This window comes from Schistocerca americana, chromosome 10 (assembly GCF_021461395.2).
Source record: "Schistocerca americana isolate TAMUIC-IGC-003095 chromosome 10, iqSchAmer2.1, whole genome shotgun sequence".
Taxonomy (NCBI): domain Eukaryota; kingdom Metazoa; phylum Arthropoda; class Insecta; order Orthoptera; family Acrididae; genus Schistocerca; species Schistocerca americana.
The window spans coordinates 79171878-79195239 of record NC_060128.1 but is presented as its reverse complement, the minus strand read 5'-3'; the positions used below and the strand labels follow the sequence as shown (position 1 = coordinate 79195239).

Below are 23362 nucleotides of genomic sequence, written 5' to 3'. Positions count from 1 at the left end.
GTTCCTTCGCTTACTCTGTGTAAAATCGAACTGGTATCCCATCAGGTCCAGCGGCCTTTACTCTTTTGAGCGATTTTGTTTCTCTATCCCTCTGTCGTCTGCTTAGATATCTACCATTTTGTCATTCTTGCGACAATCTAGAGAAGGAACTACAGTGCGGTCTTCCTCTGTGAAACAGCTTTGGAAAAAGACATTTAGTATTTCGGCCTTTAGTCTGTCACCCTCTGTTTCAGTACCATTTTGGTCACAGTGTGTCTGGACATTTTGTTTTGATCCACGTACCGCTTTGACATAAGACCAAAACTTCTTAGGATTTTCTGCCATAGCATAGCTACCGGAGACACAGCACCATCTCTATCTACCCTTAATAGGGAATGCCCACAGCCAGAAGGTTCAGTGTGGTGCAAATGTGTGAAGTAAGTAGACAACCATGCCACAGACACACACTCGTGCTTCCTACAGCCAACTGAGTGAGTTTGAAAAGGGGCAAATTGTGGCCCTCTGAGTGGCACAATGGTCTTTTTTAAGAATTGTCACACATGTTGGACGATACTGGTCTCGGTGGCCACATGAACATTCTTACACCCGTAGACGAGGTTCTGGACGTCCACACAGCACAGATGCCCACCAGGATCATCGTAACGTGAGGGCAGCAGTGGCAGATAATACAGCTGCCACCGCACACATAAGAGGGCTTGTGAGTGCAGACGTGTCAACACAAACTGTTCTGGTTATGAAAACAAACACACACACACACACACACACACACACACACACACACACACCTGTTGTCCGTCATCTATGCACGGCACAGCATCGACGTGCATGTCTCGGCTGCGGCTGGTGCTGTCGGAGGATCACTTTTGGAAGATTGACTGGTGCTCTGTGGTCATCAGCGATGAAAGTGAGTTCTGTCTGTATGGAGTTGATGGTTAATTGGATGTATGATGTAGACCTCATGAGCGTTCTCTCATACAGTAAGTTTGTCCAAGAGACACCAGCTACAACTTTCATTCACTGTTGGTGTTTTTGGAGAGGATGCTAACCACCTGTTTGTTTAGCAGGAAGCTCATCTGTTGTTCCAACAGAGTAATGCTAACCCACTCACTGCCTATGAAACTCACAAGGAGATGGCACGACCATGGGGTCCGGGATTTGTCCGAAATTTTGTGTGGTGAAAGAGGACTCCTAACAACACACGTGGTTAAAATATTAGGATGCACTACTCGGAAAATCCCGAGAAAAATCAATCCAAAGTTTCTTAGGTGTCTTATGAGTATAAAATGTTAGTCCATTGCCGAGCTGCAGTCTGGCCTACATGGTTAGCAGTCGGACCCTTATGCCAGAGGTCTCGGGTTCAATTCCTCCTCCGGCACTTTTTTTTTTTCTTCTGTTGCTTGCAAAATTGCAGCGCACTGTCACAGGAGAATCGTGAAATTAATTCCCGGGAAAACTGTACAAAAATTCATTCTATAATTCACCATCAGTTATAGTCACGAATATTCCGAGACATGATTCAATATGCCTGGATTGCCCAAAATTATCAGAAACTCAAAACATTTTTGTAAATGTTAATGGGGCATATTTTTGTACAGATTTATTGCAAATGCCCTGTGATTGTAAAAATTTCGCTTTTATATGTTGCGCAAGATGTCGCAAAAATTATTGTTTTGTTTGTTTTTACGATAATTACCACTGCAGTTCATGTTTATAATTATTATATGTATAAAAATTGAATGTTTCCCAATCGATTTTGTTATTCTGATTAAAAACCCCATGATTCTCCTTATATACTTTACAATGAAAAATGGAAAACACGCCACCATGAAAAGTGAAAAGTGTCGTTGGACAAAAAGAAAATAATTTTTATTCAGTAATGTAACTAATTTGCTAAAGATAATGTAGAATTGGGAAACTCTCTGAATAATTGGTGGAATAACAAAAGAAAATGAAATAGAAGGAAAAAAGTGCCAGAGGAGGAATAGAACCCGAGACCTCTGGCGTAAGAGTCCGAGCCCTAAACATCCAGGCCAGACGGCGGCTCGGCAATGGACTAACATTTTATACTCGTAAGGCACCCAAGAAACTTTGGATCGATTTTTTCCGGGTGGTGCGTCCTAATATTTTAACCACGTTAGGTGTTAGGGGTCCTCTTTCACCACACAAAATTTCGGACGAATCGCCGACCCCACGCTCGTGCCGTCTCCTTGTCAGTGTGCTGTGCAAGGCATGCAGCAACTTCCCAGGCCAGCACAATCCCTGGACTCATCTCCAATTGAGAAGTGACTCGTATAACTCGTCAGCCAACGACTCTTGCAGGCGTGGCATAACGTATCTCAGGACAGTATTTGCCATCTGTACAATCGACTGCATGCCAGAGTCAGCCCTGCATTGCTGCCCAAGGAGGCTACAACACCACAAACTAATATGGGTGTTTCAGCATGGTTCGATACCTGATATCTGATAACTTCTTGTACTGTTTACCTATAAATTTAATCTCTTCATGTGCTCCACATGCACTGTTGCAACAATAAATCTTGTGTGAATTGTAAACTACTAAAAAGGTGTACTAACTTTTTTTCCAGCAGTGTGTTTATTGTCCATGCTATTAGTTAATTTCAAGTGTTGGTCATTTTCAAGCACTTACCACAATTCTCAAACAGCGTATCACATGTGATGAAATAGCCAGTACATATGTAAAGGCTAAGTCAGCTATGGGTGTGCTGAACAAGTAAGTACCGTAAACAGGCAAATTCAGACTTATAAGCTATTCATATTATTTGATAAGCCTAACATGTACATCTGGTATAAAATTGATTTAAATTTGGGAAAGATGTCTTACGGATATAAGATGCCATGCAAATATGGGTTGCATTATGAAACGAAAACTGTGCTAATGTCAAAACAGAAATCTAATTGATGTTAATTTGTTTCCTTGCATCGTAATTTCGAACTGTAGTTCTCTCGAGAGTGCTTCACTTGAATGTGTGTGAATCCAAAGAAACCTGCAGAGCTCATCATTCATGTTGTTCAGCATGTTGAATGATAAATTATACAGTCCGAAGGCTCAGGTATGTCCATTATTTAGTATTTACATGTAAATAATAAAGAAAATGTAACTGAGTTGTTACAGGTATTGAATCATTGCAACTTTAATCCTCAGGGATGTGTTGTAATTCACAGTATGTAAAATGTGGGAAATAACGTATTAAGCTGTAAAAGTTATGTATAGGGTACCCCATTGCACTTTATACATGATATATGTGCATTACAGGCATCAAAAGAATTGTCAGGATCTTGTTTGTTATCTAATGAAAGTTTATTATCTAACATAACCTCTGATGTAACTGGAACTAATAACTGTCTGGGAAATATTAATGTTTGGCTCAATTTCATATGTTGTTATCGATGTTTTTGAAAGCCTGCAGCTGTCATTTATTATTCAAGTAATGAACTACTGCACTAGTAATGTATTTTTTCGTGCTTAGCGTGATGCGTTTCGAGAATTTTTCTCATTGTAAAGTCCAAATATGAAAATAAGTATTTTGTCTGGTGTTTGAATATGTGTTATTCTGTGTCTCTTGCACTGTAGTCATCTTTTTGAGGTTATCAGGTACTATGCCTCATCAGTTACGTAGAAAACCACACAAACTATCACTCACGTTCTTTGCTTGTATAACATCACAAAAAATACACACGTAATACTGCACTCGAGAATGAGAATAAGTTCTCAAAATACATTTTGCTCAGCATGAATAAAATACGTAACCAGTGCTGTATTTATCCTAAAAACATTTGAGCAACACAAAGTGAATGATGGTGTCATCTAGTGCTCCAAGTGGCCATACGCCGAAACATACTAAATATGGTTCGACAAAGGTGTCATGATGATCATAACAATCACTGAACTGTGTTTGTACAGTAGACACAGTTTGGAAATGGTTATGATTAGTCATATCATCTTCATTCAAATGAACCAAGTTACTTCCATCAGCCACCGTGCCAAACAGAGCTTGGCAGCAGCAATAGATACGGCATGAATTGTTCCAACTTTTACATGTTTACCAGTTCATATCCGCTGAGTAGAATGCCCTGGTGTCAAGAAATTTAACCACGTAATATTTGTAAACACTACTGGATGGCCAACATCATGCCAATGTCATTCTTTTCTACACAATCATTTTCTTGTACTGCGTAAATCACGGGAAAATTATAAATATGTCGACACAAAATCCGGTGCAAATTAACATTATGGGCATTGGAAATTTGATAGCACCAATAAAAAAAATGTTGTAAATGGCGGGAAAACATTAATTCCGGGAACGTAAAAGTGGGGTTATACTGTATTTTGTACTTAATGTGCTTTTTTTTCTGAAATGGATGAACACAACATATCTGCAAGCCGAGACAATGACAAACTTCATGCCGCAATCAAGGTTCCTGCTGAAACTTCCTGGCAGATTAAAACTGTGTGCCGGACCGAGACTCGAACTCGGGACCTTTGCCTTTCGCAGGCAAGTGCTCTACCAACTGAGCTATCAGATTCTGCCGTGGAGATACAGTGCAAGCCGTGGAGGAAGTGCAACCATGAAAATAGTATGTCACTGGGATAAGTGTAATCTATTAAATAGGACAGACCATTTTTTTATTTACTCCTTATCAAAATAATTGTGATTTCTAAATCATTAAACACTTTTGTATTGCATAATCAGTGTCAACATGAGTACAGTGTACGATATTGTGTTTATCAGAGCCGGCCGGTGTGGCCGAGCGGTTCCAGGCGCTTCAGTCTGGAGCCGCGCGACTGCTACGGTCGCAGGTTCGAATCCTGCCTCGGGCATGGATGTGTGTGATGTCCTTAGGTTAGTTAGGTTTAAGTAGTTCTAAGTTCTAGGGGACTGATGACCTCAGATGTTTAAGTCCCACAGTGCTCAGAGCCATTTTTTTTGTTTATCAGAAACATCATATTTAATTTGAGAATTGGATGTTGGATTTGTACTCTTGACTTCCAGCAGTAACCGCAGCACTTTGAGAAACAAATTTCAATCTGAAGAGGTTGGCAAGTGTGCTGAAATAATAAGGTGAGCAAGATTGAATAATAGGAAATGGTACTCCCAACCAGGCTTTACTTTGCCATCCAGTATCATGGTGAAGAACCAGCAGAATATCACAAAAGGTGTAAATTTTGAGCAGCTTTTCACTCAGATGGCTGCATATCAAAGCATAAACATAGGAAGCAGGAGTCATCTGACCAGGTGACACATTTCCATTAATCCACGTCTGGTCTTGATGATTCCATGTTCACTGCAACTGTAATTGACGATGTCATTGCATCAACATGGAACAGACAGGGATTGTCTGCCACTGAGTCTCACATTCTGCAGTGTCTGCCGAACGGTGTGCTCTGAAACATTGTACTCTGTCATCTGATCTGCTACAGATTACTGCCTATCCTGCTTTACAAATCGGGGAAGCCTCTGATCACTACATTGCACTAAGGGGCATGGACATCCAACACCTTGTGGCCTATTTGTGGTCTGACCATCCTTCTACCACTTTGTGTAGATGCTGACGACTGGCTTCATCATTTTTGAGATACTCATTCCCCTGTGCGTGGCAGTAACAATCTGTCTTTTGTCAAAGTCTCTGAATTTCCCTGTTTGTGACCCTAACCTTCACTAGAATGATTGCCCATTCATCTGTGCTCTGCTTATGTCTACTTTCCTGACCACATCATGTTCCTGCAACACCACCGTTCAGTCTCGCAATGGGCAGTGGTCGTTATATTTTGGCTGGTCAGTGCCTATCTTCTGTGACAGGATAAGCCATGATCCTCCTACAACTGTCTTTCCCCAGTGACACTATCCCCACACACCCCATGGGAGAACCTCTGCTAGCATTGTCTGTAAATTGTAGAATCAAACATCGGTGGTGCCACAGTTTGGCTTTGAGAAGTCCTCAGATAGCCTAACAGTTAAACCAGCTGTTGAAAAAAAAGGTAAGAAATGAGAGGTCAATTCACAATCTGGAACAAATTTTCAATTACCAATACATATTCATTAAATTACCGTGGGTTTAATACATCCCTATCATATTTAGTGGTGGAGAGGTAGTTTGAAGGTTTGTGCTACGTGAAAATAATAAAATATGACCAATGTTAGAGTAGATGCATTAGTTTTCAGTGTTGCTAGGCTGTGTATTATCAGTACACGTAATGATACAATGATGTGACTTACGTTGGAAAGCTATATGTATTTTACAAAAATAATTACAGTTGATGCCCGAGTCGATTTTAGAATCCACACATGTCATGAAAAGGCTGTAAAGTTTCTTGTATTTTCATACCGAGCTCTCCCACAGTGATTTTACTTTTGTACTCGAGGAAAATTCTTCCATCTTTTTATAGCCACGATGTGATACCTCTTGGTTCTTTACTGTATCACTCAGATTTTAAAATAATGAACTTTCTTCTCAGCACTGTTTAATGGGAAGGATCAAACTTAATTTTCTTTGATTTGCAACTGCTTTCTTGCTATAAGTACAGCTGTTATACATTACAGTTGATGTATTTATCATGTGTGTGTTATAATTACTTTTGTTTATTATTCAGAAATGACTGTTGGTATAGCAGCGTCACTAGTGCTCGTGGGAAAAGCTTAGATAATGCCAGTGTGCAACAGTCTACAGTGTAATTTAATGTATTGTCTCTCAGTAATTATTTGTCGACACAGCACGTTTATGCTCAGGGCACTAATAGAAAAATTTATATTTTAAAAAAATAATAGTTAAAATATTCTTATTTGGTATTCTTTCTCATTAAATGGATCTTTCTGTTCATTAGGATTAATTCCATGACATTAAACGTCAGCCTACAGCAGGTGTCGTACAGTTAAATGACACACTATTACTGGTAGAAAGCAGTCTGGGTAAAGTTCACCTCTTGAGTGTGTAAGTAGCAACAGATTGGCTATGACAGAAAAAATATTGAAAAGAACTGGCATTAGTATCAAATCCACAATTTTTAGAGCTGTTCGGGTGATTGATGAATGGTCTGATGACATTTAATACATAGTGGTAGGATGCGGCTGGGGAAAGCGTAATATAAAAATAATAAAAATGACATAGTATTCATATTATTTAGAGTAGCTAAGCTGACGATATGAGAGCCATCCAGAAAGTAAAGAATGTTTGTGCATACAATCTGCGCACCTTTCTTGTGGCAACAACTTTTAAGTTTCTGGTGTTCATTGTGATGTGGACATGATCATATGTCAGACATTCACATGGTAAATGCAGAGCTAGCTGTGGCCAAATCCCACTGACTGTGAGGGATGAGGTTTTGTTTATTTCCTTCAGGTAGAAAATGCTAGACCCTGTGACATTCACCACAGGCCTGTTATCTTTTATGGCACAGAGCAGTGAATACAGTCAGTGTCTGAAAGTGATGCATGTTTAAGAAAGGGAGAAGTGAAGAAGAGATCAGGGCATGAAACGGTCACTCAGCAGTTAAGGCAACACAAAATCTGTGCACTGTGGGTGCCACATGTGCTCACAGCTGATTAGAAAGCTGTGAGAATGGGTGCTACATTAGCATTCTTGGAGCATTACAGAGGCGATGGTAACACATTCACTGACCAGGTTGTTACAGGGGATGAAACACACACACACAAACAATCAAATGACATCCTATAGAGTGCATCGTCCCCCATTGCCAGAGAATCCGTGCAATTGGAACAAACTGCATTGACTCAAAAACTAGCGGCTTCTTTGTCATGGAGCAGTGAAAAGGTCCTACTCATTGATCTTGTACACTGGAGCAAATCAGCAGTGAGGCATACTGTGCATCACTACTGGAATGTCTACATTGGGCCATCCAGAACCGCTGAAGAGGCAAGCTTTTCCATGGAATTGTTCTCTCGCACAACAATGCATGTCCGCATACTGCCTGGCAGACACAGGCCTTGTTGGGTGAGAAATTCCATTGGGACTAATTCGAGTATCCTCCCTACAATCCAGACGTGGCACCATTGGACTTCTTCCTGTTTCCAAAACTGACGGAGCTGTGTAACCTGGTTGAATAGCTGGGTGTTGTGTACATAGTTACGCGTAGTCAACACATACACAACTTTCCCACTAGACCGCGGCCCGCTAAGCACAACAGCTCAGGCGCAGCGCTCGTCCGTCTCCGCACTACGAGATGGCGCTGTCTTATAGACGGACCAAATTCTGCTTCCGCCGATCCGCGTATTAATATGTAACGCAGCCAATGAGATTTCTGCTAACATAGAACCTTTCCTCCTCGCGGATCCCACTTCCACAGTGATACATGAACGTGCGAGGTATTATAACGAGTGTACAGACCTCCGATTAGTCAGTCTGCATTTGTCTGCAGCAGTCTGTACCAGTCTGCATTTGTCTGCAGCAGTCTGTACCAGTCTGCATTTGTCTGCAGCAGTCTGTACCAGTCTGCATTTGTCTGCAGCAGTCTGTACCAGTCTGTACCAGTCTGTACCAGTCTGTACCAGTCTGCATTTGTCTGCAGCAGTCTATAGTCAAGTTTCAGTCTGCGCCTAATAAGATGATCATATTCCTGTACATAGCCATGAAGAGAAATGCATAAACACTTTGTCGAGTATCAGAGATATGGGAGAAAAAGATTAACGTACCAAGACCAAAGGAACTTCAGATTGTCAATTGTAAACGGCATCCAGAATCAAGTTAACGTAATGTCATCCTTTTATTGTTTTAATAAATGTGTGTGAAAATTAATCAAGTTCTGTTTAAAGTTGGTCACCGTCAGCCTGCTACTCTAAGCGTGCAAGTGGCATTTCTATCGTCTGACCTAACGGCAGAAGATAAACATGCCACAATAAGACCACGAGATATATTGCTGACACTCGTCTACTTTGTTAGAGCGACAAGTCAAATAATCTGACGGTGTGTGTACCGAAGGTATTACAGTACGCACACCACACTAGGTGACCAAATTATATGAGGAGTGTACACACAAACTGGTGCCAAGGTACGACAAGTGCCTTAATGTCAAAGGCAATTATGTAAAAAGTAGACAAAGTATGTGTCAAAACACACAGGGTGTACATACAGTCCGGGAACATTTCAATTATTTATTGCACAAGACCTAAACACTTTACAGGTGTCATACATATTGCATTTTGAAGAGAAACTCGGAACTTTTTTTTTTTACAAACATTAGATTTGTGAACCATGAGTGACCTAGCAGATGTCAATATGGTAATCAAATTCTTGCCATACCTGTCCCAGCATGGCACCGTCGACTGTGGCAGTCGCTTCCCGTATTCTCTGCCGGAGTTCTGCTACATAACTTGGTAGAGGCCGGACATAAACCAGATCTTTAATGTGTCCCCACAGAAAAAATGTCGCACAGACTGAGATCTGGTGATCGGGGAGGCCATTTCACGAAACAGCTGTCCCCTTCTGTAGCATGGCCAGACCATCGATGCAGCAGCTCCGTGTTCAGGTACCCACGAACATCATGATGAAAATGGGATGGAGCCCCATCCTGCTGAAAGATGAACAGAGAGTCCGATTGCATTTGAGGCATCAGCCATTGCTGCAACATGTCCAAGGAATATCCAATGACAGTGCTCTCGGCGAAGAACAATGGCTTGTACAGTTTTTGACTTGATAGGCACAAAAAACCTTTACCTTCGGGGAATCACTCAAATTCAATGCATTCATGTAAATGCTTTGTACCCCAAATTTGACAGTTCTGCCTGTTCACTTTCCCATTAGTGTGAAAGAGGCTTTGTTGCTAAAAATCAAGTGACCAACAGTGCAATCCCCATCCTCATTCAATTGTCGCAGCTCCGAACAAAACTCAAAATCTTTGTCGTCGTCATTGAGCTTCTACCACTTGCTCCAATTTGAATGGTTTCATAGACAGCTTCTGTCGCAGGACTTACCACACTGTCATTGGAGCCATTTAGAGTTCACGGGATGCACTCTGCACCCATTTCTTTGGACTCCTTATTAATGCCTCTCATACACACTCCACATTCACTTCACTCACACTGGGGTGTCTGCTTCTCTTCGCTGGGCACAAGCAACCCATCGTAAGGAATTTGTTGTGACAGTGGTAAATGGCCTTCCTTGTTGATGGCTTCTTAACGTACTTGATTGTAATCATCTGTTGGCCAGTTGTAGCACGCTGGCCGCTGTAGCCGAGCAGTTCTAGGTACTTCAGTCCAGAACTGCGCGACTGCTACGGTCGCAGGTTCGAATCCTGCCTCGGGTAGAGATGTGTGTGATGTCCTTAGGTTAGTTAGGTTTAAATAGTTCTAAGTTCTAGGGGACTGATGACCTCAGATGTTAAGTCCCATAGTGCTCAGAGCCATTTGAACAGCTGTAGCACACTTGATTTTGTCGAACTCCAACACACAGAAAGCTTGCTATGCACTTGCCCTGTTTGTGACTAGCGCTGACTATTGGCAAATTACCAAACTATGCTGTAGCGGTATACATGGAAACAAAACTTTCAGGGCTTCTCTTCAAAATGACATATGTATGATATATGCACAATGTTTGCTTCTAGTGCAATAAATCATTGAAAGTGTTCCCGGAATTTATGTACGCCATGTATATATTCAACTTCCGTGTTATTAGTAAAGAATGTCTTGAATTGGCGAAACATTCATTACTTTGTGGATGACATTCATAATTCACTCACAGTTAAAAGTCTGTGCGGGTAAGAGAAATGAGACCTGCAAGTGTGTCTGCAAGTCACACATCCCCGAGTTTTTTATCTGAACATATTAAAATCTTGTACACCCTTATAACTCTGAAGCTCTGATGGTAGAATTTTGGTCTACTGAAGTTGGGCCTTTTAATTTAAATTCCATTGGATGCAAACAAAGTATGACCATATTTTAATACAATATAGCCTGTCATAATCTTGATACATTCCATAAATTAAAAATTTCTGTCATAAATAATTAAATGGATTTTATGGAATTTTATCCAGAATATTTCCATAACATCCAGAAATTGAATGAAGTCATTTTGCAAGGTATCATGTATTACACACTGCTTAAAGTTAGATGTACAGTTCCGTTATCAAAGTTGAAGCATATTGAGGTGTTACATTCATTAATGTAATACACATTGCATTGTGTACTTGCAAAAAATATTTGAGACGAATGTTGAGAGAATCACTGATTTTTATGTTTAACATTATTTGTGATGTATGTAAGCGGTGGTCAAAAAGTTTGCATTTGAGGGCATTGCTCCAGCTTTTATGCAACAGAGTGCAACTCCAATGTAGGTATGTAAGCACGGACAAGTGAGCAAGTGTGGCATTTATGTATTTATGATTTGCACACTGGAAATGCAGGAATGTGAACAATAATGAACGTAATACTTCGGCAACTCTACCATCTGGTGAGCAAGATGTATGAGACAAGCGAAATACCCTCAGACTTCAGGAAGAATGTAATAATTCCTGTCCCAAAGAAAGCTGGTGTTGACAGATCTGAAAATTACTGAACTATCAGTATAATAAGCCACAACTGCAAAATACTAACATGAATTCTTTACAGACGCATGGAAAAACTGGTAGAAACTGACCTCAGGAAAGATCAGTTTTGATTCCGTAGAAATGTTGGAACATGTGAGGCAATACTGACCCTATGACTTATCTTAGAAAATAGATTAACGAAAGGCAAACCTACGTTTCTTGCATTTGTAGACTTGGAGAAAGCTTTTGACAATGTTGACTGGAATACTCTCTTTCAAGTTCTGAAGGTGACGGGGGTAAAATACAGGGAGCGAAAGGCTATTTAGTATTTGTACAGAAACCAGATGGCAGTTACAAGAGTTGAGGGGCATGAAAGGGAAGCAGTGGTCAGGAAGGGAGTGAGACAGGGTTGTAGCGTCTCCCCGATGCTACTCAATCTGTATATTGAGCAAGCAGTAAGGGAAACAAAAGAAAAATTCGGAGTAGGTATTAAAATCCACTGAGAAGAAATAAAAACTTCGAGGTTCGCCGATGACATTGTAATTCTGTCAGAGACAGCAAAGGACTTGCAAGAGCAGTTGAACGGAATGGACAGCGTCTTGAAAGGAGGGTATGAGATGAACATCAACGAAAGCAATACGAGGATAATGGAATGTAGTCGAATTAAATCGGGTGATGCTGAGGGAATTAGATTAGGAAATGAGATGCTTAAAGTAGTAAATGAGTTTTGCTATTTGGAGAGCAAAATAACTGATGATGGTCGAAGTAGAGAGGATATGAAATGTAGCCTGGCAATGGCAAGGAAAGCGTTTCTGAAGAAGAGAAATTTGTTAACATTGAGTATAGATTTAAGTGTCAGGAAGACGTTTCTGAAAGTATTTGTATGGAGTGTAGCCATGTATGGAAGTGAAACGTGGACAATAAATAGTTCAGACAAGAAGAGAATAGAAGCTTTTGAAATGTGGTGCTATAGAAGAATGCTGAAGATTAGATGGATAGATAACATAACTAATGAGGAGGTATTGAATATAATTTTAGAGAAGAGAAATTTGTGGTGCATCTTGACTAGAAGAAGGGATCAGTTGGTAGAGCATATTCTGAGGCATCAAGGGATTACCAATTTAGTATTGCAGGGCAGCGTGGAGGGTAAGAATCGTAGAGGGAGACCAAGAGATGGGTACACTAAGCAGATTTAGAAGGATGTAGGTTGCAGTAGGTACTGGGAGATGAAGAAGCTTGCACAGGATAGAGTAGCATGGAGAGCTGCATCAAACCAGTTTCTGGACTGAAGACCACAAAAACAACAATACTTTAACAGCCAACTAGAGAATAGATGCTATTATTCTCTTCTTGACTGCGAAAGGACGAACACTAGTAGATATCCATCAGAGAATGAAGAATGTGTGTGGGGTAGCGTGTCTATGAAAAACCACCATCGTGGAAAATGGTGATGAAGGGTGCTGCTACTTCATGATAACACGCAACCCCATATGACAAATGCTGTAGCATGAAAGTTGCACCAACTCGAGTGGGACACACTCGAGCACCCACCCTATAGTTCTGATCTATCCCCATGTGATTATCTAACAATACCACCACTTGCAAAGTAGATTAGAAATCACGCATCATATGTTCGCTTTATCGAGCAACAACAAAACTATTGACTGTGTGGATGGTGTCGTCAGAATCGAAATAATGAGGTCACTGTAAAAAAGTCATTAATTTGGCACTTATCTTGAATGGATTCCCTCGTAGATTTTGTCGAAGTCATTATGGCTCGTCTTGTCGATTCTAGGGAGATTCCACTTTGGCTGCTAGAAGGTCCAGAACTGTATTTTAGCAATATTTGAAGACCTAACAAATTCGTTTTTCAGGAAATTCTTAATGATCAAACAATCCCAGATCGGAACAATGGCATGGTAGAAATAATTTTTGACTTGGTGTTCACGATACACATTTTTAATAAACTTTTTGTAAATTCACATATACTTCTTCTTAATTGTCACATCATCAAGAAAACAGTTTTGTATCAATCTCCACATATGTAATTTACAATTTAACCAAACACAATACTTGACTGTTCTTTTACAAAGCGAAATAACAACATAACTTCTGCAAAGTGAAACAAAGACTGCTCTGTGCGCATTCACGCCAAAACGATTACAAGTAAGTCAAAGATTATGACAGTCTCACAGAAATGAATACATACAAGAACCATATCACTGTAATATATCGATATATCGGAGTACCTATACATTAATAAAACCAGATGTGGATATGGTCACAAAAATATGTCTTTTACATCGCAGAAAAGTAATAAGATATTACTGGTATCGAGAACTGGGGTTGGAGTGCCGAAATGGTCACGTAAATAAAGAACCATTACAATTATCACATCTTCGGTCCCTTAAAAAGGGTATTAAAGGTTCACCGATTCCTGCAGACAAGGAAGTGCAGCAGGCACTTATTGACTTCTTCATGTAGTAGGACACGGTGTTTTACCAGATGAGTATCTTCAACTTGGTGTGTTGGAGGGATGATTACCTCAATGCTCCCAATAATGTTGGCCAATTGGCATTGCAATTCTGGACTCCACAACCTTCAAATGAATATGTTTTGATCACCACTTATATCATAAAGAAACATAAGTTAGAGTGTGAAGCAAACATTAGAATGTGTGGAATAATTTAGATGAAGTTACAGGTAGCTCTGTAGCGGCTTTCAGTAACACCACAAAACTGTTCTCTGTTACTGCAAATGAAACAAGAATGACTCTGACATGAGGCAACTGCTAATATGACAGAAACAAGATGCAGACATAATTGCGTAGAAAACTAGGGAATGGGACATTTTCATCAATACATCTACCCTGCATTTTGAACGCAATATAACGACACTGTCATAACTGGGTAATAATAGCAGCTTAAACAACAATAATTACTTCAGTTAAAACTTCAAGAGAGACCGTGGTAGACATATTGAGAGCGTTCCAGATGGCAGAAATATTAATAATTCTGGTGTAAGTTTCACATTGCTGTATTATTTAAGAATTCTTCTTCTTCTGTTTATACTATTATAACTTTCAAGTTTTCATATGAGCATTATTATTTGTTACATAAACATTTGCAGATAAGAATGGAGATTTCATTCACAGTGAATGAGGTTACACAAAGTTCTACACCAGTGATGTGATCCATTACTAGTTAAGTCTTCACGTGTTACTCTTGTCTAATAATGTTCTGAGGCGTTCCCATGAGCTTCTCCATGCTGCGCTTGCTGTTGAACTCAAACCACCACACACCACTGAAGGAGTACATGAAACAAATAATACAAGACAAAGCAAATATAAGTATCCAGACACTGTAGCGTTGCTCTTGGGGGACGAAAATAAAAAGAATTGTTACTTTTTTTTTTAAATGTCGAAAAAGTGAATATTTTGGTGGGCCACTTGGCAACAGACTCAGGGATTGATTACACCATTATAATAACATATGTTGAGCATTAAATACCTGAATAAGAGCAGCATATTGATATATATTTGAGATCGTTCGGAAGGAACATTATCATTTCTGTGCATTTTTATAGTCGCGATGTAGTCATACCCGGATCAACACTAAGGGAGCAGAAGATTTGTAGACTTTAAAAGAAATGCAACACTACACAAAAAAAGCTGGTTCAGAAATAATAGGAAAACGATAATGTTCCTTCTGCCTCATGCTGCATTCGGCCCATCAGCGTGATCGTAATTTCTGGTGATGAAGTAACACAAAATAATTACCCTTCAGGTAAATAAGGAGATGGAAATCATCAAGGTTAATTTACTAAAATAAGCACACTTATCTTTAACACGCGTTTTTTTTTTTTTTTTTTTTTTTTTTTTTTTTTTTTTTTTTTTTTAAATGCTACACACCTTTTCATATTAAATTACAATAGATCACCATTGTGGTTAAATACTTTATACATAACTGTCAAAATGTCCTCTTGATGCTGTCTTTTCATAATCAGTTACAAGAAACTACATGGTTTCTGATTGGAAAAAATAACAGTTAGCATATTCACTCAATATTTTCACATAAAATATAAAATACAGTTGCGGAACTCAGCAAGTCCGCGTCCGCCTTTCATAGACTACAAACAGTAAAAGGTGAGGTGCCAAAAGCCTCATTTGTCTTGAAACAACAGAATTCTTTTTTATACCATTAATCGATACATGTACATAGAGATTTACAGACACCGCGCAAGAACGGCAAAGATAAAGAATAATAGACTCTGTCGCTGCTATGCGATGGTTCATTTCTTTTACTTTACAATTGTTCGATAACTTTAGGCCATCAGGCATTTACTATTGAGCATATATTAATGTTTGTGAGGCAAAAATTACTAATATTACAACACCTGCCTGAAAATGACTTAAAAGTTCATGACACCCTCCATCGGTAGTGCTGGAATTCAATATGGTGTTGGGCCATCCTTAGCCTTGATGACAGCTTCCACTCTCGCAGGCATACGTTCAGTCAGGTGCTGGAAGGTTTCTTGGGGAATGGCAGCCCATTCTTCACGTAGTGCTGCACTGAGAAGAGGTATTGATGTCGGTTGGTGAGGCCTGGCATGAAGTTGGTGTCCCAAAACACCCCAAAGGTGTTCTATACGATTCTGGTCAGGACTCTGTGCAACCCAGTCCATTACAGGGATGTTATTATTGAGTAACCACTACGCCACAGGCTGTGCATTATGAATAGGTGCTCAATCATGTTGAAAGACGCAATTGCCATCCCCAAATTGCTCTTCAAATTGCTAGATGGTGCTTAAAATATCGATGTAGGCCTGTACTGCGATAGTGCCACGCAAAAAAAAACAAGGGGTCCCCTCCGTGAAAAACACGACCACGCCATAACACCGCCGCCTTCGAATTTTACTGTTGGCACTACACATGCTGGCAGTTGACGTTCACTGAACATTCGCCATACCCACACCCTGCCATCAGATCGCCACATTTTGTACCGTGATTCGTCACTCCACACAGCATTTTTCCACTCTTCAGTTGTTTAATGTTTATGCTCCTTACATCAAGCCATGCGTCGTTTGGTATTTACTGGTGTGGTATGTGGCTTTGAGCAGCCAGTCGACCATGATATCCAAGCTTTATCACCTCTTGCCTAACTGTCATAGTACTTGCAGTGGATGCTGATGCAGTTTGGAATTCCTGTGTGATGGTCTGGATAGATGTCTGCCTATTACACATTATGGCCCTCTTCAACTGTCTGCAATCTCTGTCAACCAAGAGGTGAGGCCAGCTTGTATGATGTTGTGCTGTGCATGTCCCTTCACATTTCCACTTCACTATCACTTTGGAAACAGTGGACATAGAAATATTTAGGAGTGTGTGCTCTCTCATGATGTCTAATGACTACTGAGGTTACTGATATGGAGTACTTGTACCTGGCAGTAGGTGGCAGCACAATGCACCTAATGTGAAAGATATACGTTTTTGGTGGTGTCACATAGTGTATTTACCCTAATACAAAATGCCCTGTCTATTAAAATGCCTCTTTAGCACATAATTTAAATATCATAAACAGAATAATAATATTAATTATAGACATGCTTGCTCATTTATGTACGAAAGTGAGGGTACAGATAACTTTGCACTTCTAGTGCTCATGTGAATAGTCTTAATTTACTTTCCTAAAAATTCTGTACCCTTACAATATACATCTATTCACTGGCATTTAGTCCACATTAGCAGAAGACATCTTCTTAGATAGACAGATTGTCAATGTCCTTTCAACTCAAAAGTTTTGTTGGAGTGAACACCATTTCTAAAAGTGTTTGTTGTGTTAATAACAATTATTATTATCAGTTGCATGTAGTTTAAATAAATGAAAATTATAACAGTGATGCTGTCCTTTAACCACAAAGTAATTATTATTGTGGAAATTCACACATGTAGTCTCAGATATCTGCATCAGAGGAAAATTTTATCCACTGAGTAGTTATTATAATGGATGTATCTGTGGCTGTTCACATTGGTGTTCTCACACATGGTTCAATAAAAAGGTTTTGGTGTTAACATGGATAAGGACAAGTAAGAATTTGCAATGCTGGATGACCAGCTGATATATTGCACTTAGTTATTTCATAATTCGGCCAACTAAGGGCACTATTAAGCTAGCACCTACTGCGAGAGTTGTTTTTTTTTTTCCCCAGTCAGATTTTTTCATCAGTGCATCATTCATCTGATCATATGGCAGTGGTTGTTTCTTGGGTCAGAAAATCCCAAATATTACTACAGCTGTTTTGAAGCTGTCTCATTTTGGGTAGTCATCTGGCTGTATACTCATTCACATTCTGACATTTGTGTATAACAATTTTTTTGTATTTTTTCAGCGACCATTGAGTTACTGACTAAAGTACAGGCTGCCTTGACTGCATCTGCCACAAAACAGGATGAAAGTGAGGAGAAAGAGGCGGACTACTCAGATCTCTGGACAGCAAAACCATTCAAAGACACGGATCATTGGTTTCTCATCACAGGTTTGGACCTTTCTTATTTAAATTGCTGTAGCTGGAAACATTGACCTCATATTTTGTCAGTGATGAATTACATGTATATATAACAGTGCCAGGTTTACATTGTGAGACGACTGGTGTTGAATTAGGAGCTAATTCTTGTCTGACATATTGTGTAAGTGGCATTAACATGATGTTTGCTAATTGATCAAATCTTGCACATGATTTTCTTGCATGTTTTATGACATGCAGTGTGAGTAGTTACCATAGGATAACAATGACTCACTTGTAAATGGCAGCAGCACTGAAATTATAATAGGAGGCATTTCAAAATTAATGTAGTGGTTCCAAATGGCTCTGTGTAATTCCATAGTCATAGATCAATAAGAATTACAGAGATTTTAAAAGAAAATACATAAGACGGTGAATCAGAAGGTTCACACACATTCCAAAACTGAGTTGTACAGTAGATGGTGACACTGTGTTCTGCTCTTGGTCACTTAACTTTTTGAGCCTGACATCCGAGGATTTCTTTTAGGTGAAGTATCTGAAATTCTTTATCTAAAACAATAATGGGGAGGATGGTGAATCAGATGCACAACTGATTCACATAATGAACAAACAGTGATTTATTCACTGCATAACATACTTACTAATCCTCTTATTAGTGTACAGGAGAAATGTCAATAGTTGGTAATGTAACAGAAATTCTTCTAGGTTGTATGTACAATGGTAGTCTGAAAAGTTTCAAACCCAACCATGAAATAGGACATTTTTTCCTCAAATTAATTTTTATTTTTAAATAGAATCTTTGTGCAAGTCTACGCACATCTCCCAATGATGCTCCCATCTCTTTAACCTGTCCAAATAACCGGCAGTATCTTTCTCTGCAAAATAGTTGTTTATGAAGGTGTTGGCATCTTCGTTTGATGAAAATTTCTCTTCCATGGCCAATTTTTAGCCAAGGGGACAAAAAATAAGTCATTTGGGTGCTAGATCGCAGTTGGTTGACTTTTGCCCTAACAACCACTGAGGTGTGAGGTGGCACAGAGCACGTGCCACCCAGTGTGTGGTCACCTTCCTCATTCCTAAATTTTCAGTCAATATGTGACAAACACATTCTGTAGGTATGCTCATAGATTCTGCCATACCTCTCATCTTAATTTGGTGGTTCTCTAGCACCATTTGTTGGGCTTCACCAATAAAATTATCAGTGTTGCAGTTTTTGGCTATCCAAGACATGCATCTTCACCCAAGCTGGTACAGCCATATTTGAATTCAGCTGCTGAAAAAAATTTCAGTTGACATATATAGAATACAAAGACACAAATACAGACATTAGACCATTCTTGCATAGACCGCCAAATAACCCACAAGTCGAAACAACAATAAAAACTATCAACACAATCATACACAACAAAATAAATGAAAACACAACTATGGAAGAGTTACAACTACTGGTTTATATAGGCGCACTCACTACACTAAATACACACACTAGGCAGAGATCAGAACCAACCAACACACAGAAGAAACCCACAAAACCAGCATGGCAACACGGGCTACAGATCAGAATAGAAAAACTGAGAAAACACATTGGACAGCTAACACAATTTATAAGAAATGAAATGTCGAAAAAGGTTAGGTAAAATCTCACAAGAAGCGATGGAGCAATTAGATGAAAAGAAGCAGAAATTACAAGCATTGGCCAAACGACTTAGAAGATACAAAAAAAGCGAAAATAGAAGGAAACAAAACCAAACATTCAACACAAACCAAAAGAAATTTTACCAGACAATAGATAACACACACATTAAAATAGGCAATCCACCAAACATAACAGACATGGAACACTTCTGGAGCAACATATGGTCCAACCCGGTACAACATAACAGACATGCATGGTGGATACAAGCAGAAACAGACACATACAAGATGATACCACAAATGCCTGAAGTGATAATTTTGCAACATGAAGTCACCCAAGCAATTAATTGTACTCACAATTGGAAAGCCCCTGGAAAAGATAAAATAGCAAATTTCTGGCTAAAGACGTTCACCTCGACACATTCACATCTAACTAAATTATTTAACAGTTACATTGCAGACCCATACACATTCCCTGATACACTTACACAAGGGATAACTTATCTTAAACCTAAAGATCAAGCAGACACGGTGAACCCAGCTAAATATCGCCCCATAACGTGCCTACCAACAATATACAAAATATTAACTTCAGTCATTACACAGAAATTAATGACACACACAACACAGAAAAAAATTATAAATGAAGAACAAAAAGGATGTTGCAAAGGAGCACGAGAATGTAAAGAGCAACTGATAATAGATGCAGAGGTGACATATCAAGCTAAAACTAAACGCATACATTGATTACCAAAAAGCTTTTGATAGTGTACCCCACTCATGGTTACTACAAATATTGGAAATATACTAAGTAGATCCTAAATTGATACAGTTCCTAAACATAGTAATGAAAAATTGGAAAACCACACTTAATATCCAAACAAATTCAAATAATATCGCATCACAGCCAATACAGATTAAGCGTGGAATATACCAAGGAGACTTATTAAGTCCTTTCTGGTTCTGCCTTGCTCTGCACCCACTATCCAACATGCTAAATAACACAAATTATGGATACAATATTACTGGAACATACCCACACAAAATCACACATTTGCTATACATGGATGATCTAAAACTACTGACAGCAACAAATCAACAAATCAACCAATTACTAAAGATAACAGAAGTATTCAGCAATGATATAAATATGGCTTTTGGAACATACAAATGTAAGAAAAATAGCATAGTCAAGGGAAAACACACTAAACAAGAAAATTACATATTGGGTAACCACAGCGATTGCATAGAAGCGATGGAAAAAACTGATGCCTATAAATATCTAGGATACAGACAAAAAATAGGAATAGATAATACAAATATTAAAGAAGAACTAAAAGAAAAATATATACAAAGACTAACAAAAATACTGAAAACAGAATTGACAGCAAGAAACAAGACAAAAGCTATAAATACTTATGCTATACCAATATTGACCTACCCATTTGGAGTAGTGAAATGGAGTAACACAGACCTAGAAGCACTCACTCAATACACTTACACGATCACAATGCCACAAATATAGAATACATCACATACATTCAGCAACAGAAAGATTCACATTAAGCAGAAAGGAAGGAGGAAGGGGATTTATCGACATAAAAAACCTACATTATGGACATTATATATAAAAACAAAGATGAGGTGACTTACCGAACAAAAGCGCTGGCAGGTCGATAGACACACAAACAAACACAAACACACACACACAAAATTCAAGCTTTCGCAACAAACTGTTGCCTCATCAGGAAAGAGGGAAGGAGAGGGGAAGACAAAAGGAAGTGGGTTTTAAGGGAGAGGGTAAGGAGTCATTCCAATCCCGGGAGCGGAAAGACTTACCTTAGGGGGAAAAAAGGACAGGTATACACTCGCACACACGCACATATCCATCCACACAATTTAATGTTTCCTTCCATTATATTGATATCATTAATTTAATGTTTCCTTCCATTATATTGACTACATTATGGACAGGTAGACAATTTAAGAAAATTCTTTCTAGAACGAGCAGAACTCAGCAAAATACACAAAGCAATCACTCATATAAATACATCTGCTACACCACTGGAATTTCATAACCACTTCTACAACCCTTTAGATCACATAACATCAACAGATACGAAGAAAGTAAATTGGAAAAAGAAAACATTACATGGCAAGCACCCGTATCATCTAACACAGCCACACATCGATCAATATGCATCCAACACATGGCTAAGAAAAGGCAATATATACAGTGAGACGGAAGGATTCATGATTGCAATACAGGATCAAACAATAAACACCAGATATTACAGCAAGCATATTATTAAAGATCCCAATACCACAACAGATAAATGCAGACTTTGCAAACAACAAATAGAAACAGTAGATCACATCACAAGCGGATGTACAATACTAGCAAATACAGAATACCCCAGAAGACATGACAATGTATCAAAAATAATACATCAACAGCTTGCCTTACAACGTAAACTTATAAAACATCACGTTCCCACATACAAGTATTCACCACAAAATGTACTGGAGAATGATGAGTACAAATTATACTGAAACAGAACCATTATAACAGATAAAACAACACCACATAACAAACCTGACATCATACTCACCAATAAAAAGAAGAAATTAACACAACTAATCGAAATATCCATACCCAATACAACAAATATACAAAAGAAAACAGGAGAAAAAATTGAAAAACACATCCAACTGGCTGAGGAAGTCAAGGACATGTGGCATCAGGATAAAGTTGACATTATACCAATTATACTATCAACTACAGGAGTCATACCACACAATATCCACCAGTACATCAACGCAATACAGCTACATCCAAACTTATATACACAACTACAGAAATCTGTAATTATTGATACATGTTCAATTACCCAAAAGTTCCTAAACGCAATGTAACATATACCGTAAAGTTAAAAGGAAGTCACGCTTGATCAAAGTCTGCGTCACTTTCCATTTTTGACCAGACATAACGTCTGAGGAAAGAAAGAAATAATAATAATTATAAAATATCCAACATTCCACATAACATGGCCAACTGGTGTGGCCGAGCGGGTCGAGGCGCTACAGTCTGGAACCGTGCAACCGCTACGGTCGCAGGTTCGAATCCTGCCTTGGGCATGGATGTGTGTGATGTCCTTAGGTTGGTAATATTTAAGTAGTTCTAAGTTGTAGGGAACTGATGACCTCAGATGTCAAGTCCCATAGTGCTCAGAGCCATTTTCCGCATAACACCTTCACTTTGTTTTTTCCTTCTTTTTTCCTTTCTAGAAATACTTACCTCCAAGCTATGCATAGCACAATACTAACACCTCTTCCTCTTTCTGAGCTCAGCATCTCACTCATTATGGAGGGATGCTGATTCAGTGTATAGTGTGTGCAGTGACTGATAGTGAGATATGAGTGAACAGTGTGGCATTACATTATTTAATAAGTTATTTGTAAAAAAAAAAAGTATTGTATACCAGGAGTAAATCTAATGATAGTCTCTAACTAGAAGTCTGTAGAAATATGTGTATATGAATTAGCTTATTTTAAATTGATCTAAATTTGTAAGTACTTTGACATGTCCTATAGCCTTGTAAAAATAGATCTATAGATGATTAAAGCTACTACTACTGCTGCTACTACTACTATCTGCAAAACACTAAAAATCATATCTCCATAAAGCCAAGACCATGTGGAGTTGGTCTG

At 38.9% G+C, this 23362-nt stretch overlaps 1 protein-coding gene across 1 annotated transcript in view; it reads left to right on the top strand.

Annotated features, from left to right (window-relative positions):
- LOC124552247 (vacuolar protein sorting-associated protein 13-like) overlaps window positions 1–23362 on the top strand; it is a 494948-nt gene that overhangs the window by 227261 nt on the left and 244325 nt on the right. The window contains exon 32 of the mRNA XM_047126529.1: window positions 17882–18028. Within this exon, the coding sequence (XP_046982485.1) occupies window positions 17882–18028 (147 nt within the window). The remainder of the gene's footprint in view (window positions 1–17881; window positions 18029–23362) is intronic.